The sequence below is a fragment of the Corvus moneduloides genome, chromosome Z (genome assembly GCF_009650955.1).
Source record: "Corvus moneduloides isolate bCorMon1 chromosome Z, bCorMon1.pri, whole genome shotgun sequence".
Classification (NCBI taxonomy): Eukaryota; Metazoa; Chordata; class Aves; order Passeriformes; family Corvidae; genus Corvus; species Corvus moneduloides.
The window spans coordinates 45764947-45782994 of record NC_045511.1 but is presented as its reverse complement, the minus strand read 5'-3'; the positions used below and the strand labels follow the sequence as shown (position 1 = coordinate 45782994).

The following is an 18048-nucleotide window of genomic DNA, read 5'->3' as shown; positions in this document are numbered from 1 at the left end:
AACAGACAGAGGTTGTGAGGAGTGAGTTACCATCTGCTTGCTCTGGGATCTCTGAATATCTGGGATATCACTGAGGGCTTACTGCAGGTGATGGCTTCAGCATTATCTTCATGTGCCTGAAAAACAGAAATTTAACCAGGCAAAGAGCTAACTTGAGATCTGTCATGTGACACCAGGCAAAGGTGTCTCCAGAAGATATAAAGAAATATTTTACCTTCCCTGAAATATATTTTACTCCTCTCCTGAAAAAGCACTATGCCTTACGGAAAGCATAAATGCAGAGCCTGTATCTTTATGCATTTATGATGCTTTTGATGGTTTCCACCTCTCAGCCAGGAAAATGGGGTGGATTCTTCCCTTTTGTCTCCACTGTCCTGATGTCCTCTGCCAGCTACTCTTCTTGCTTCTTGCCGAGTCTCAGGTTATGGAGAGATAAACATTTCTTCTAATTGTACCTGGCTAGGGCTGAGTTACTTAGCTAAGGTCCAATCAGACCAGAAAAATCAGCACTTTCCTTTCCTTTCCTTTCCTTTCCTTTCCTTTCCTTTCCTTTCCTTTCCTTTCCTTTCCTTTCCTTTCCTTTCCTTTCCTTTCCTTTCCTTTCCTTTCCTTTCCTTTCCTTTCCTTTCCTTTCCTTTCCTTTCCTTTCCTTTCCTTCCCTTCCCTTCCCTTCCCTTCCCTTCCCTTCCCTTCCCTTCCCTTCCCTTCCCTTCCCTTCCCTTCCCTTCCCTTCCCTTCCCTTCCCTTCCCTTCCCTTCCCTTCCCTTCCCTTCCCTTCCCTTCCCTTCCCTTCCCTTCCCTTCCCTTCCCTTCCCTTCCCTTCCCTTCCCTTCCCTTCCCTTCCCTTCCCTTCCCTTCCCTTCCCTTCCCTTCCCTTCCCTTCCCTTCCCTTCCCTTCCCTTCCCTTCCCTTCCCTTCCCTTCCCTTCCCTTCCCTTCCCTTCCCTTCCCTTCCCTTCCCTTCCCTTCCCTTCCCTTCCCTTCCCTTCCCTTCCCTTCCCTTCCCTTCCCTTCCCTTCCCTTCCCTTCCCTTCCCTTCCCTTCCCTTCCCTTCCCTTCCCTTCCCTTCCCTTCCCTTCCCTCTTCTTTCCTCCCTTCACTCCTAAGGATAGGTGATTTACTATTTCCTTCTCCTCCTTTATTCTGCCGTATTATTCTTTACATTATGCTCTGTTTATTATCTTCCTCTAATTCATGTTGACACTTACCACCCAGATCCTCTCCAAATTTATAAATCTCAAGTCAAATTCTACAGAGATTTTATTCACCCTTAATGTTTTTTGCAAACATTGTTATTTAAATGTTTTTGTAGGCTTTTTGGTACCAATTCACCATTGCCAAAAGTCTTCCAGACCCAAACAAAAAAAAAGTAGACCAGCAAAATTATTTCGAAATGGCTTTGGAGAGCACTTAGGATGAGGAAAGCAGTTTTTGGGTTTGAATCAAGTTTTTATATATTAATGTTTGTAGTTCATTCAGTAGCGAAATTTTTTAATAATCATGCTTTTGCTATAGCTGTTTCATTTTTCCAGACTATCCACTTTTATACAACATAGGATTGCTTAAGCTGTAGTGCTAGGATAGTTTATTTCATTCCATTTGTCAAGGCCATTGCTGCCTGCACACTCTTAAACTTTGCAGTGCTTCTGTTCCAAACACATATATACCTTGGCAACAATTTTTAAAAAGACATGAATATAAATGAAAAGGAGGATGGGCACACAAACTAAAAATTTTGTTTAGTGCAAGGATTATATGGGGCTTATCTAAGAGCAACGGCAGGATTTGTTCTGTGGTCCAGCGGATCAGGCAGACATCAGGTACTGCAAGAAGCCTTTTTTCCTGCTTCCATGGAGAGGATTAATGTTAAGGCATACAGTTAGCTGTCAGAACTATTAATTGCCCAAGTTCCTCAAGCTGAAGGGAAAAAAGTCAACTCAGCAAAAAGCATCTGTCAAAGGATGGTGTATTTTTGTTTTCAGCAGGGAATAGGCCCACAGGAGACTCCAACAAGGTAAGCAGAAAATTCTGAATGGAGAAAAATAGAGAAAACCATGATGACTGGCAGTACAAGCAAGGAAATATGTAGGTGTCTGGTGCTGCTTGGTCAGCCAGCGACCGTCCTGAAGGACAACTGGACAGTGCTGCCATTCCCAGCCCCTTGCTGCTCTCCTGTGTTGTTCTCAAAGTGGTGGTGAAGCGGCAGAGAGTGCCAGCCTTTACCAAAGGAGGGCTGGCAGGTCTCCCTACCCTTGTGGGGGGTCACCCCTCCCCACCATGCTTCCTGGCAGTGGACCCCATGAGGTCTCTCCATAGAGCAAATCCCCTCTCCAGCGTTTTCATGGCCTGCACACCACCCTGGACTTTGCTCATGAGTAGCAGCAGGTGAGGCCTCAAGGCACGGGGGAAAAGGCACCCATGTGCTCCCAATGCCTGTGGCCTGTGCGTCCTTTTCCTCCCAGGAGAAGCAGAGGAGAGCAGATGTCTCCATAGATGATCCCAACATGTCTGATGGTGCTGCAACTCCCAAGTGCCAGACTGCTGGCCCAGAGGTCTCGGTGCCTGAGGCACCTCCAGGTGCACCTATAAGGGCATGGGCCTGTATTTTATTACAGTGATGGTGCACTTACCACCTGTTGTGCCACAGACACTGGCACCAGCCCTGTGAGTTCCCAAACAACCTTGATGTTGTTTCTCAGAGCCACAAAACAAGGCTGCTAAGTGGCTTTTTACATTGTCCAGGCATTAGCTTCCACCATCAGTGGCTCTGGATCCAAGACAACTGCCCTTGACTAGGATGCCACATCCCTGTGGCGATGCTTTGGTCACTTATGATGAAGTAATTCCAAAGGAAAATCGGCCATCACTAAGACAGATGCTTCTCCCCAGTGTTTTCAATCAGCTCTCCCTCTCCCTGGGGCTGTGATGGGGCTGCAGCTCCATCCAGGCTCAGACCCAGGCACTTTACAGTTCCTAGTCATGTTTCCTCACTTTGCCACTGCCACAAAGCCACAGTGTGCAAGAAGATGATCTGCACACACCAAGTAACCATCCAGAGGAGGAGTTACAGAGCCAATTTACCACCTTGGAGGCGAAATGCCTTGCCAGAAGGGGATTGTAAATCACAGATCTCATTAGCAGGCTTAGAGAGGAGGAAGATGAAGGGGGCTTACTTGCCCACATTGGATTGCAGTCCAGGATGTCAAAAGGACCTTTTCAGACAAGGAATGCTGAAGACAAAGTTCCAGAATGCTGGTACTTGCCTAGCCCAGGTCCCTCAGCATACTGAATTCCCTACAGCAACTCTGTTCAGAAAGAAAAAGGGATGTAACTGTCCTAAATGGAAAAGAAACATAAATAGAAACAGCAGTACTGCACATGAAGGCAAAACATCACCACAGGGAAACATCAAACACCTCTGGTTTGGCCAGGCTGAAAAACATTGGAGAGTTGGTAAAACCTGTTCTGACCCTGCCTCTATGGGCCTCCAGATAAGACCACTCTGGAGGGAAATTCCCTGAAACAGTGTGTTCGTTTTCCAGCAGGCTACACCATTGCATTTTTGTTATTAAGATAGTCTCTGATTCTGTAGGTACATTTTTCTTAAATGTCAAGGGCCACTCTCTTAAGGCTCCATTACATTTATGCTGCATTAACGTGTTTTAAAACAGATGCAAATGTCCCTATAAATATCAGTAATATAAGAATAGAGCCCTCTGAAAAATTACTAGATAATAGGAATTTTGAAGACTTTGTGGCATCAAATGAATATGGGATTTGTGAAAATTGCTTTTCAGTGGTAAATATTTTGGAGCCTGAGCTAAACTCTTACTTTAGCACTTACTGCTTTGCAATTACTGACATGGAAAAATATCCTTCCACTTGAACTAGTTCTAAAAAGTAGATTTAATGTGAGTGACCACACAGAATAGCCTGGAAATATAGATGTAATTCATGAGATCACTAGTAACATTTAGCACAGTTCATTATCTGTCTAGGCCTGAACAGTGTTGGCTGAATAAGCCAATCAGTCTGTATATGCAATCAAGTGTAGAGCAAAAATACGCTTCCAGTAGGAGTTGAGCATATCTGCAGTGTCTTGAGCACACTGACTGTAACATACCTCTGCACTCCAATTTAATTCCTTTGCACCAGACCCCACGTCCCACACTGAAGCTTGAATGAAACAAGTAATTTATCTCTCCTTGTAATTCTGGTGGGAGACACAAGGCTTCCTGGGTGAAGCAAAATGTGGCCATTTCTTTGGTTGCATTTGTTGCTTAAACTGGTCACAGGCTTATCCTTTGGGGTTTTCAGTAAGGCTGTCTGGAATTTCCATCCTCTGAAAATATTTCAGGGTTTGCTGAAAAAAAATTGTCCCAGTTGTCCATAAAACCTGAAGAACCTAGACACCTTTTTCAGCTAATCTGGGGAAAAGGAAAAAAAGACAACTGTTGGAACAACACACATAATTTACAGCTGGCTAAGAGTCCTTTGGTCTAACAAAAAAAAAAATTCTCTGATAAAAATGAAATTTTCTAGAGCAAATCATTCTAGCAGGCAATTCCCCACTCCTTTCCCTGTTAGATATTGGGTCTTTCTTCCTTTAATCAAAATACAAGCCAAAAATTATTGCACAACCAAACAGAGTGAAAAAAAAGACTCTTGAGCCATGGCATTGAGTAAATGTCACCTGAATCAACGAAGAGTCCAACAGATGGAGGTTTTAACATTGCTTTTCCAAATTAATCATTAATTTACTTTTTAAAGTAATGACCATAAATCTTCTTAGAACAGATTGTTATTCTGCCTGTTATGATTCATTAAACCAGTACAAAATGAGATCATTTAAGATAGCATTTTTGAGACTGCCCAATATCCTCCAAGCACTTCCTGCAGCTGGGACTGCAAGCATTGTCCTTGGAGCTGGCAGCCTGCTTCCACCATGTCCTGGTCCAAGAGCTTCTTGTGCCTCTGGCTAGCAGCACTGCCGTGCCCACAGGGCCCTCCTTGAGTGGGTTGTTTCACCTGCCCCTTGGGCAGCAGCAAAATTGGAAGCTGACTTCAAGCTACAAAGCTTGAGAGTCTGTGGCAATAAGCACCTGCAGAGATGCACAGCCATCTCCCCCAGGAGCTAGGGCTGGAAAACTCTTCTCCAGAGGCGGACTCTCACCCACCTCTGCCTGCAGCTGAACTGGCTGATTACTGGGACACAGCAGTCACTGATGCCTTTGGATGAACTGGGACTTCTCTCAACTGCTTGGAAATTCCCACACTGGAAAGCCAAGGGATGCAGCAAGCAGAGTGGCAGCCATAGGAGACAGGCTACCAAAAATAGAACTTTTCCCTTTTAATTTCTCTTTGGTGTAATTTCCGGACTGCATTATTGAAACAACAATGACATAAGGGGCATGATGCAGCAACAGGGAAAACAGGAGCAGGAAAAAGCGAAAGAGTCAATGACATATTTGTGTACACAAAAGAAAAATGAGGTGGCAGTAAGGGAAATTCACAAATTACCTGATAAAAAGGCACATAGCCATCCCCTGCTCCCACAACCACTCTTGAGAGGCCTGTGATACATTAAGTATACCAAAAGGAGAAAAAAACCCCAAAAAGTCAACAAACAAAAAACAAACCACCACCCCACATTACAGCAATTACTTGACTGGGCATTTTCACTTCCTACTCTGTGAGAGAGAAATTCCCCAGGTCATCTGACCTCTGTTGAAACCACACCAGGAAGAGGAGCAGCAGCAGTCACCAAGTGCAGGGCGTTCTCTGGCTGTACAAAAGCCTCCCATGTATGAGCCAGAGCTCAGAGCAGCACAGGGATGTGCAGGTGTGTGTACACATAGCAAGGCGAGGTGCAAATATCCTCCCAGCCAGATCATCTCTTCCACAATTCTCCGATCCTGTGCAGCCTGGCAGACCTTTTATTTTTCCTTTTGCTGCTTGTTTCCAAACATGCCTCCAGAGCAGAGCTTCTGAGGAGCTGTTTCCTCACGTGCATCTCCGTGAAAGCAGCTCTCTCCAAGAAGACGTGGTGGCTAGCAGCATGGTGGGGATAGCAGCAATGAGGACGTGGATTGAACCAGTGGTCGCGGGTTCCCAAGTGGCCAGTGCCTTCTACGACACAGCACTGCTGCTGGTGGTGAAGAACTACTACAGTCTGACCAACAGCACTGCTCCCTCCCATGCCGTGGAAGATGCTCAGCAGAAGGCTGTATCTAATTTTTATATCATCTACAACCTAGTTCTGGGCCTGAGCCCACTGGTGTCAGCCTATGGCTTGTCCAAGCTGGGGGACAGGATACATCGGAAGATCCCCATCTGCTTCCCTCTTCTTGGTTATATGGGCTCCAAAACTCTCCTGTTGCTCCTGATCTTGCTGGACTGGCCAGTGGAGGTGATGTATGGGGCTGCTGCCTTCAATGGGCTGACTGGAGGCTTCACCACACTTTGGGCAGGCATCATGGCTCTGGGATCCCTGGGGTCGTCTGAGAGCAAGAGGTCTCTGCGGCTCATCATTATTGAACTGGTGTACGGCCTCGCTGGCTTTCTGGGAAGCATGGCATCTGGCTACCTCTTTGTTGGCTTCAGTGACCGCTATCGAGAAGGCACCGTGCTGGTGTGCTGCAGCATTGCTTGCTATGCCTTCTGTCTCCTCTACAGCATTTTTGTCCTCACAGTCCCCAAGCCAGCAGCTTCCTGCCCAGCCAAAGCCAAGAGCACAGAGGAGGTCGGTGGTCAGCTACCTGAAGCAGCAGCAGCAGGGAGTTCCCAACCGTCAGAGGGCAGCATCTCCACTCCAGTATCCCCCTCAAAACTCATCATCATCCTGCTGATTGTGGCAGCAATCCTCTATGACCTTGCTGTGGCTGGTGCAATGAACGTGCTCCCACTGTTCTTGCTCAGGGAACCTTTAAGTTGGAATGCTGTGGAGATTGGCCATGGCAACGCTGCCGGGTACATGATCTTCATTACCAGTTTCCTAGGGGTACTCGTGTTCTCCAGATACTTGAGGGACATTACGATGATCATGATTGGAGTAGCATCGTTCAGTGCTGGCATCCTCATCATGGCCTTCGTGCAGTGGACGTTCCTGTTCTACATTGGTGAGTTGAACAGCCACTCACATGAGTAAATACACCCTGGGACAGGGGTGTTTCAACATCACTGGAAGAGCTTTTTGCTTTGCTTCATGACAAGTTTGCAAGCAGGGAGTTAGGCAGACCATCACATGGGCAATTTGCAGGAGAGCATTCTTATTACTCCTCTTTCCCCACATTTCCCTTTGTACTCTTAAGACTCAGCACTCTACAATATTCTGAGGAGGCATACACTCCTGCCAAGGATTAGTTTAAGGCCCACTGACTTGTAATTCATCAGCTGGTCACAGACCAGGTCTGAGCAGAAAGATGTTCACACTCAGGGGGACTGGGAATTGTTGCTGACTCCCTGTACTGGTAGGACCACATCACTGCATCAGTAGGAAGCACTTCCTTCACTTCTGAGGTAAGGCTTCAGGCCACAACAGAAACAAAATGGCAACAGCTTCCTATTAAGTGAACACTTTAAGATGTGATTTATTTTTGTCATATGAAGGCACTTATGGCTGCTGGGAAACTCAGTGAAACACTGGAGGTGTAAACTATCACAATAATGTAGTTTACAAATCCCACAGTGTACATAAATTACTAAGGGACAGGTAACAATAGATGGGGCAGCATCCCATGATAAAGGAAAGACAAGTTTATTTTTGAGAGTTACCCTATGACAAAACACAGAAAACAAAACCCAGGAACTGCATTCATTGTGGCGGAGCTATCTCACAGAGTATTGTCTATTGCATGGCTTTAAGGTTTTGCTTCTGAAAGTGAGAAATAAATGGAGAAAAATGTCCTGAAGTGATTCTTCTGTCTGTCCCTACAGGGAATGGGAAATAGAAAATTAAATGAATTTGTTCTAAAGGGAAAAATGATAGGATATTGTATTTGTGTACTAAGCCAAACACTGAGTAAAAATTTTAAGAGATTTTGTTTGTTTAGGCAATCAAGCTGGGGAATAAAAGATAAAAAAATTAAGTTGCTTACTAATTAGGCTCATCTTGAACATGAAGACATGCTGCTATGCAGTGTGTAGGATGCTTATTCCCTGAATTGCAGATGCACATTGGTACACCAGATATGGACCAGGTCTTCACTGAGGTTGGTTCTGCTGACAGGAAAGTAATTCCAGCTCCCTATAAATTTTCACAGTAGAGACAGGCTAGAATACTGCAAGACAGAAGCACCAAGATACAAGATAGATGTAGCGTTATAAAGGTACTGTTCCTGTCAAGACTGTGTAGCACAGGGGGCTTTCTCTGCATGTTACCACTTAAACCATCATCCTCACTACCTCAAAGGAGAGTGAGGAACCCATCTATGCTGGGATGTCTGGCTGAGAACAAGAGACCATGTCTAGTTTGGGCAAAGTATCTCTGCTAATGGGAGCAATAGGTGGCTTATCTGCCTTGGATGAAGTGAAACCTACCTCTTTTTAGCACTCAGCGGATGAGAAGAGGTGAAGCAAGGTGCCTGCCCAAGCCAGAGGCATGTAATCTCCAAAAGCAGTGGTTGTGTTGGGTGACAAAGAGGTACTGGTGATAACTCAAAATTCATTGCATTACAGCACGGGCAGTGATGCTCTTTGCCCTCATCCCTTTACCAACCATCAGGTCCATGTTGTCCAAGCATGTTGAAGGATCATCCTATGGTGAGTATTTTGGTTACCTTACCAATCAAAACCCCCTGAAATCCCTTTATTCTGCTTAGAGTACAAAGAGAAGGGTAAGTTATTGCTGCAATCTGTGCTTTGTGTAATAATACCAGAACACATGATACCACAAACAGGAAGGGAGAAGCAGAGAAACTGGCTGGACTAGATTCTCACATCCAATCTTCTCGTCCTTGGTTGCATCATCATTTATCCACAGAATTTTCAGCACATACTTCAAAAGATTACAATCCGTGCATAGTTCAAAGGCAGGAAAAATAGCTGAGGTGCTGCTTAAAAACACAGTACTGCAGGGAGAACCAAGAAAAGCAGGACATTGAGTTGAAGCAGTGTGATGGACACACCATTTTATATCTGGCTTCTTTTACTTTCAGTTTTGGGAAGGATGGATTTTTTCATCTTTTTTTCAGTTATGCTCTCTAAACATTTCTTCAAGTTCTTGGCAGTTTGTTCCTGACAGACCTGATTTAACTACAAGTAATAACCTTTATATAAAAATTGACCCTTCTTGGAACAGCAGCAGGAATTCTTTTCCATTAATATATGTATTACAAATTAATAAAATGTATTTTACAACAGCATATTGAAGCCTACTATTTTTACCCCAATGAGCTAGATTTAGACACAAGAGACAGGACTGGCCATTCATTCAAACAGCACTCCAGGCCCACAACTGCTCATACCTCCTCCAGACATGTTCCCTCAGCCATCCTTCACATCCTTCTCCTTTCTGCCATATGAACATGAGACTGCACTGTCACCAGTTAATTCCTATTTCTTGTGCTCCGTCAACATCCACCACAGCAAAATCATCTACCTGCCACAAGCAGCACAGCTCACAACCCAAATTAATCACTAGAAATCAAACATTTTTAACCTCCCCCTTGAGCCATACGGGCTGCACGTGACAACAGCATCAGTCCAGACCTCGAGTAGGACCCTGCAGCAGAGCAGCCCTTGCCTTCTGGTGCCAGTCTCATCTCCTTAGCTGGTAGCTGCTGGTGCTGAGTGGCTGCAGAAGGCTGCCTGGGCAGCAGGCTCAGCACACAGCCCTGACCTTGCCCCCTGTCTGCATGTCCCAGCAGGGCTGGGTTACTTCCCCTTCACTCATATATCATGACAGAAACCCTCCAGTAAAGAGTGGTTTCAACTAGAATTCAGTTTCTACCATTCTTCCACATGAAACATCATACAAATGACACACACATCCCTATTTCAGGCATTATTATAATTTTAACCCTGTGAACCACTTTTCTGGCCTAGGCCAGAAGCAGACCCTGACTAAAATTTCTCCTGTCCTGAAGATGTTAGTCTAGACTACTCTTCTACCTCCTAGGAGAAGGAACACTTACTGACCAGTTTATTGCCGCTCTTCCAAGCAGCTACCTGTATATGTAGACTGTTTAGGCAGACAGTTTTCCAGTTGGATCTTTTGTCCCACGTCTAAAAGAAGGAAAAATAATTTAATTGTGGTCTACAAACTCACGCCATCTGGTGTCAGTGAAGCAATGACTACACAGGTGTGATCCTGGATTTGTCAGGGACATACCACAGCTGGTTTTTTAATCCCCAGAGTAACAAACTATGTTCTTGTCTTACAGGTAAGGTGTTTGTCCTGCTGCAGCTGTCTTTAGTCACCACGGGAGTAGTGACATCTACAGTCTACAACAAGATCTATCAAAACACACTGGACTGGTACAGCGGCTTCTGCTTCATTTTGTCTTTCCTGGTTGGCTGCCTGACTTTCCTACCTTTAAGGTAAGAAACAGGAAAGATTTTGTTCAAAAGGACATGTATTTTCTCCATGCTTCCTAATTCCAGGTCTAAAATATATAATACAGATAGGAAAAAAATTTAAAAAGAAAACAACAACACCCCTCCGCAACTGAATTTAAAAAAAAAAAAGGAAGAAACAAACTTGCAGAAATGAGTTGACAAATATCAAGGAGATTCAAAGAATGAAAACTGCAATGTCTAGTAAGTGGGGTTTTTAAATCTTATTTTTGTTTAATGTAGCACAAATTGCTGCAGGAAGAGTATTTGGCAGTTTAACAGCTAATAATGCCAGGAGACAAAGCATTCACACATATACAAGTGTTTGATACTGTGAAAGTAATAATAAGTAGAATGAAGGAATAACCCTACACAAAGTGTTTTTTAAAAATTCCATTGTGTTACTTACCCATTATGACAGAAAAGAATAATCTGAGTCTCTCTCAAATGTTTCAAAGAGAAACCATTACCACGGTGAAGGAAATGGTTACTTTTTCCGGTCCACTGAATTTGCCCAACAGTACTACTACTGAGAGTGACTGAGAGGTACAATTTCAAGAACAAATTTTAAGCACAAAACCAGCTTAATCTGAAGAGAGAAAGCTGGAACAACCTCTCCGTCTACTTTTACACCTTGTCCATTAGAAGTCTGCTTCATAGTCATCATTCCTGACTGTGCTTTCTGCCTCAAATCTTCCAGACACAAAAGACTTGTTTCTTATGCACAACCCTCTGTTTAACAGGGGTCACTGCTAGGTATTCAAATGCTTTTTAATACAGGCTCCAAATAGAAGTACCATTATCAGCACAAACAGATGTTATTAAAGTCTGAAGGATGACAAATGGTGCCAGTGTCATTGCTTGTACACAAAAGAGGCTGTCAGATCATTGAGAGGAATCCCAATAGCACTCAGCCAGCTCCAGACACCCCGACAAAGTTTAAGATACAGATGTGGACTGCAGTTTGAGAAGGTAGTTTGCTAACTCTTATTATCTGCATTTGTATTGTTCTTCACAGCTTTGTGGCCATCAAACAACGGTCAACCACTGGGTCCCTGGAGATTCTGACTGAGTAATAGAGGCATCTTTTGGTGATCATTAGTCCCTACAGTAGTTACCAACACTACAGGCTGCATAGCATTTGTATTTCCACTTCACAGCATGCCACAACCTCTCAGCCACTCAGCTCACCCAGGAAGAGACGTCTGCCTTGTTATTTCTGCAGCACCTCATCTTGCAGAGTATCTGCACACCAGAAGTCCTCAGAGCATTCTGCTTTTTGCTAGGCTGGTTAGTAATACCAGAGAGGGACAAGAATACAGGCTAGAAATGAAAACGGCATTTCTAGACACATCGTTCAGAGTGGAAGAGGAAAGCAGAGGATTGGTTTTCCATTAGTTCCTTCTTGTCTGTTCATTCAGAAATCTCAGGGCAGTTCTGTGACTTTGGCTGATGAAACGGGGCTGCAAGCCATATGCCATGTGCACAGGGCCATCAGCAGGACACACTGGCTCGCCACCTGCTACAGAAGATGTTATCAGCCCAGCCAATTAATGTTACGTAAAAGAAAACAGAAAAATACCACTGTAAAAATATGTAAGATTAACAGAATTTTAGTAATCCCTACAATAAAACACCCCTGAACAGATGTTCATGACCCTGACTTTTGGGAAATTGTCCCCACTGTCCCTGGACAGTGCTTCAACAGAGCTCATGTGAGGACTAAGACTCAAGAGCTAATGCTAGTGTTTCGGCTCACACCACCACGATGTGCTGCTCTTGTAACAGGTTAAGAACAGGTAAGTGCAGCACACAGTTCCTACAGGCTTTTTGGAGGTGTAAGGACACTGATACCATGTAATAGTCACCATGTTACCTCAGCTTTAATCTGGGTTGGAAAGGAAGCTCATACAATACAGCAACTAGCATGAGATGGTATCACATAAATCCAAACGTGAATCAAAAGTCTGGCATGTCTCACAAGGATGTGTCTTCTTACATGCTAATTGAGCTAAGAACGATTAAGGCTACCAAGGTCCTAGACTAAGTAAAGGGAAGTTAAAAGCCCTTAAATAACTGAAATAATCTGGAGGTAAATCAGGCAGCTTCAGTTCAAGCCAGGGGTATAGCAAGCAGAAGTTGGTTCATCACTACACAATGCCTTGCTCAGAGAAAGTTGCTGCCACCCTGTCCCCCACATACAGACACAATCTTTCCTCAGCTCCATCACTTTCAGTACCAGAAGTAATGCAGCAACAAGTCAGATGACTTCTAGTTACATCAACCATGGAATGAGATTTCAGGGGAAGGGTATTTCTGCAGTAAGATAGTGAGCTGCTCAGCAAAATAAGCACACGTAATTTCAACAGTGAAGATTGCAAAAAAATGAAACTTTATTCTAAGTAAAGGAGTCATCTTTAAATACATTTATTGGTCCATTCCATTAAATTAATTGAGGTAAACAAATGGCACATTTTTTAAAAATGTACACACTAATAGAGAATTACAAACAGTTTTACCTCAAAGTATTTTTCTCCATCAATACTAGTTCCATAGTAAACAATGCACGAAGTATAGTTATAAGGATATATGAAAGGGTATAGAAACATGCCAGCACCAGAAGGCAAGACAGCATTTCCTAGCCTGTGAGTCTGAACAAGAGCATATTTGGCCAAGTACAGGAAACAAAAGCCTCCTTCCCATTTTTACATAGTTTACTAGCTAATTCATACAGAGATAAGTCTTTTCACAGCTTTCATTTTGTATTTTAATGGTATGAACAGTGACTCTGGTTCTGGTGAGTGGGTTTATAGAGTGAAAGCAGAGGAGTCTGGACAAGGAACCAGCACCATTTTGGTCCCCATCACCGATACCTTCACCACAGTGTGTGAGGCTCACAGCCAGCTTGCCTTCACCTGCATGGCCCAACTCTCCAGACCTTAGGGAGGGACAGAGGGATGCAGGCACAGAGAAGCGAGAACAAGGACTGTGCTTCTTTATTTTTGTGTACTATAGACAAAAGCCCTTTGGCTCTTATTGTAAGATTGGCCTTCAGCAATCTGTCTCCTTGTGCAGTGGGAATGTTGCACTGGCCATAACCCTGCAGCTTGATCTGAATGTATGGATACATATCCCAGCAGCAGGGTTAAGGAAATGGTTTAGCTCCAAAGCATAGAACACCAAGACCTTCAAAGTAGTCTAGGACAGTGACTAGCTGTTATTGTTTTAGCATGCCATTTACAAAAGGGTGATCTACTTACACCTCTTTGGAAAGTTCATTATTTTCTGCACATTTACTGTGCTCTAGGCATGCAACCTTAAAACTTGTCCAGTTCATTACTACATACTTGTACAAGTCAGATACTTCAGCAAGACTTCCAAGTGCTAAGCACAGAATTAAGCACTGCCATTTTAGTTTGTAAATTGGTTCAACAGCACTCCCAAAAGGTTTTAAATGCCACATTCAGTCTGCCTGAAGGCAAGTTTATTCCTGTGATCCCCAGTTTTACTTCACAAGAGGAAAAAAAAAATAATCCAACAAGTAGTTGCAACTTGCCTATCTTAAAAAAATTAGTCCTCATTTTCCCTATGTATTAGTTGTTGTAGTAGAAGTTAATGCACCCAAGGAAAGAATGTTCTACCTCCAGAATTTGACAGAACATCTCATCTAATGTGCTTGTATAGTCTACACAATTTTGTTCAGTGGTTATCAGGACAAGGATTTTCAACAGTCTGCAACAATAATCATAACTATATCCAGTTAAATTGTGCAAGTTTTAACAAAAGTATGGCTCCTGTTAAAATACAGAACAGTCCCTGCTGATCTGTGAGAGAATTCTTTTGTACCCTGGCATCTGCAGGACTGACACCTGAGGCAATATGAACAGGCTAAGCACAGCCACTGCTTCAAGGCTACTGCACAGTACCACCACACTGTGTCTCTGCCACTCATGTTTTGTTTCTATCACTAATTCCACTACTTTATCTTTAGCATGTTTTAGTGCAACAAAAATCCAAGTAGAATTCAGTGAAGAATCATACTTTATTCTTTGATACAACTCACATGGGAACTGTTTGTGTCTTTAGGGTTACACATATTACCTTTTCATTTTTCAATGTATACCTGAAAAGCCATGATGTTTTATTGCAAGATTTAGAACCTGGTAAAGGTATACAGGAACCTGTATAATGCATGGTCCATTACTGAGCATAGAAACAAGATCTCAGTGCTTCCTTTATTGTGCTGGTGCCACTTAAGAGAAGAAACAAACACCACAGAAACTATACAGAGGTAACTGGGCAGCAGTGAATTATGCATCCTCTGAGAGGGACTTTGCCCTGGCTATGGATTATGAGGAAAACTGGGCTGATTTAAGGACGGCTGAAGGAAGCACACGTTAAACAGACTCATAGAAAGGGTGCCAACTACTTTTGGTGTCATTTTGGTGCACGTGCAGAGAGTCATCTTAAGTGACTTAACACTTAACAAGTTACTCAAAGATGAAGCTCCTGCACTATTCCTACTTCCCTTTACCAACACCTTCTATTTCTCTCATGGAAGTCTGGACCCTCCAAAGTAAAGACTTTTATTCTGTAAGGATTACAGGATAACATGTTAAGAGTTTCACTCTCAGTTCAGGACTCCACCTCCCGCTAACAGCAGTTGTATATGATACAAGTGTCACTCTCCACATCTTACAGGAATTTCCTGCAACTTTTGTAGTTCTCCTGACTGGCATGGCTGCCCCAAATGTCCCCACACCTCACCCACAGCTTCTCCTTCAGTTACCTAGTGATTTACAACACCTCTTCATAAGACCACTCCACTGCCCATAGAAGCTCAGACCCACCATTGCACACCCTTATTACACTGCAGCAATTCTTGCAGAGGACTTCTCTTTTGAATGTCAAGTTTTACTTCCCTTGTATGAGTTTAAGAGGTTTTGGTCCAGACCACATAAGAAATCCCGATCTTCAACAGCTCCATGTTGATTTCAACAGTTACATGTTGATTTGAACTTCACTTGGTACTCTCCACTGTCCATTATGCTTCTCATGAACAGCTGTGATGTTAATTGCTAAATTCTCCAGAAGCAACACCCACTTCAGTTTGACATAAAGCAAAGCAGGAAGAGGACCTTAGTGCTGTAAGGCATCAGATTAAATCATCTGTAGGAAAAAACCACCACCCTTCCTACTCATCTTTTGCCATTTATTTTAATAAGATGGTGGGAAGGCTGACTAAATATTAGTTCAAATTATATTTTGCTTGAGTCCCAGTGATGCTGTAGAGTCAACTACAAAATTCCATTTACTCTACATGAACTAATTCAAAAAGCACGTTGATATTTCTTTGCAGAAAACGGGGAAGACTGTAACCCTGAAGGCCAGACTGTTAGCTAGTACACAAGTGCTTATTCTAGATTGCTTCAAGATTATCCTCTTAAGTACTTCCCCTGAACAAGAGGAGTCTGTGATTCTGAACCTAACAGCAACTTAAACCAGAGTTCTCATTTACACCAAAAAGTGCATATTGACAAACTGACCTTAAAACAGGAAACATAGTTTGTTTAGTACCATGGAGCTGTCAGTGAAGGCTGAGTCAAGAAGAACTTCTTAGAATGTTTTATATTTTACTTTTTCATGCAGAGAGCACCATCTTACTAGCCTGACAGCTACCACAGTGCTGCAATAACTCATCTTGAGGGTTCCATAAAGCCACCAGGGTGAGAAAGGTGGCTGCAGGTTCAGTTGGTGTTTATGAAGGAATAAATTCCAAATCAGACTAGTACCTGGTAGGTTGCCACAGGAGAACAGAGAAGTTGCACAAAGTCAATCACTGCTCACATTCTTTGCAAGAATGTTGCCAGAGAACAAGTAATCACTCAAATTTAGCAGTAAGCACAGTTATTTATTGCCCTAAATCCCAGTATTACAGTCATATGAGCTCTGACCCCCCTCACTTAGGATGGTTAAATCACATCAGCATTCCTAAGGCCATTAACACCAAGTAGGCATTTACTTGGGGTTGGACTGCAAGAGAAAGGACAAAAAAGTACTTGCAGAAGCAGCTACAATTCTAAAGGCCAACAGAAACTACTAAGAAAATAGATCTATACCAAAAGTAGTCCTAAAAGATTTGCCGTGTGGTTCAGCAGAGACAGATTTGAACACTCTGTGTACCTCATAGGGTACCCATCTATCCCCCACCAAACCATTTAAGGCAGCTTTCACACACTGATGCTTGGTGGAAGGAAGCATTTACACCTTTTGGCTTCTGGCTGCTGCAAAGAAAGCGTGAGGAGAGAAAGCAGAGTTCTACTTTTACTACATTTACATCTTAGGTGACCAAGCCTAAAGTAGCTCTAGTAAAACCCATATTCAAAGCATGGTGCAAGAGACCTCCACCACGCAACTTCCGGAGCTAGCTTTGGGAAAATTAAAGACTCATACTTCCTCCCCCATTCCCACAACCCTTGAAAGGCCGCTGTCCAACTCATTCCCACAGCTAGGCTGGTTTTGATCCCCAAGTCAGTCACAAGTACACTTCAGTCAACTGACATTATTTCATAATCACCAAGGTAAACAAAGATACTCAGTATGAACCAACAGCATGCCACACTCACAAAAACCACAGTTCATGCTTGCATCACCGCCTATCTGTGGCTGGTGTTGGTATGGTCTGTCTAGAACCAGCCCGACTCCCAGATGGAAAAGTCTCCAGAGACCATTTCATCCAGAGGGAGCACATGCGCAGTAGCAAAACAGAAAATATTCTTTTGCAGCCTTTTCCTGTCCATTCCAAAAAAAAAAAAAAAAGGGACAAGGATTGGTTAGGGAGTACTGTATCATAGAAATAATTATTGGGGGGTATTTTTAAGCAACAAAACAGAATGGTAATAAAGATGTCATTTGGCACCTTGCAGTAGAGTTTTATTTTCATCTTTTTAGTGTTCCACTCATTAGTTCCTTCCAGACTAGAGAGGTAAATTTTATCAAGATCCCCATGCACTTTCACTATGAACCCCAATCACTCCACAGGATAAAGAAGGAACCATTCAAGGTAACTCAAAAAGATGAAACATACCCCAGTTTAAACACAAAAATTGAGGAAAAAAAATTCAAATAGGCTGGAACAGATACTCTGAAAAACTAAGTGCAGCTGTCATTTCAGTTAACTTAACAAAAAGAGTTCTCCATACAGTTCCAGTATGACTAGTGGTACTGAGCATAGAAGTGCTAGACTGTCCATGAAGGTACTTCTTATTTGGTCTCTGGCTTGTCTTGCAGTAGTGGTATAATTGACTCCCACGCTGTAAGGCACTGAAGAAAGAAAGAAAGATTGATTTAAAAAATTGATTTTATATCGGTTCATGAAACTTCTGACCAACCCTTCTAGACCAATAGCATACAAGTAGAAGAAAAGTTATGTGGGTCTTTACAGATGATTACAGAAGGGGGAAAAAAACCCAGGATCTCAAACAGCAAGTAAGTG

The 18048-nt window shown here is 43.1% G+C and overlaps 2 protein-coding genes across 3 annotated transcripts in view; one reads left to right on the top strand and one right to left on the bottom strand.

Annotated features, from left to right (window-relative positions):
- The window catches only part of SNX30 (sorting nexin family member 30), a 68214-nt gene that overhangs the window by 1873 nt on the left and 48293 nt on the right, over positions 1-18048 (bottom strand). Inside the window, exon 8 of one of the 2 annotated variants that reach the window (XM_032095758.1) lies at positions 31-116. In XM_032095758.1, coding sequence (XP_031951649.1) covers positions 31-116 — 86 coding nt within the window. Of the gene's footprint in view, positions 1-30; positions 117-12922; positions 17877-18048 lie in introns of those variants that run through there. The other variant, XM_032095759.1, reaches the window with a different exon arrangement.
- On the top strand, positions 5526-12201 carry SLC46A2 (solute carrier family 46 member 2). Its single transcript, XM_032095756.1, has 4 exons — positions 5526-7117; positions 8676-8759; positions 10382-10538; positions 11572-12201. The coding sequence occupies exons 1-4, from the start codon at positions 5806-5808 to the stop codon at positions 11627-11629; spliced, it is 1611 nt and encodes a 536-aa protein (XP_031951647.1). The 5' UTR covers positions 5526-5805; the 3' UTR covers positions 11630-12201.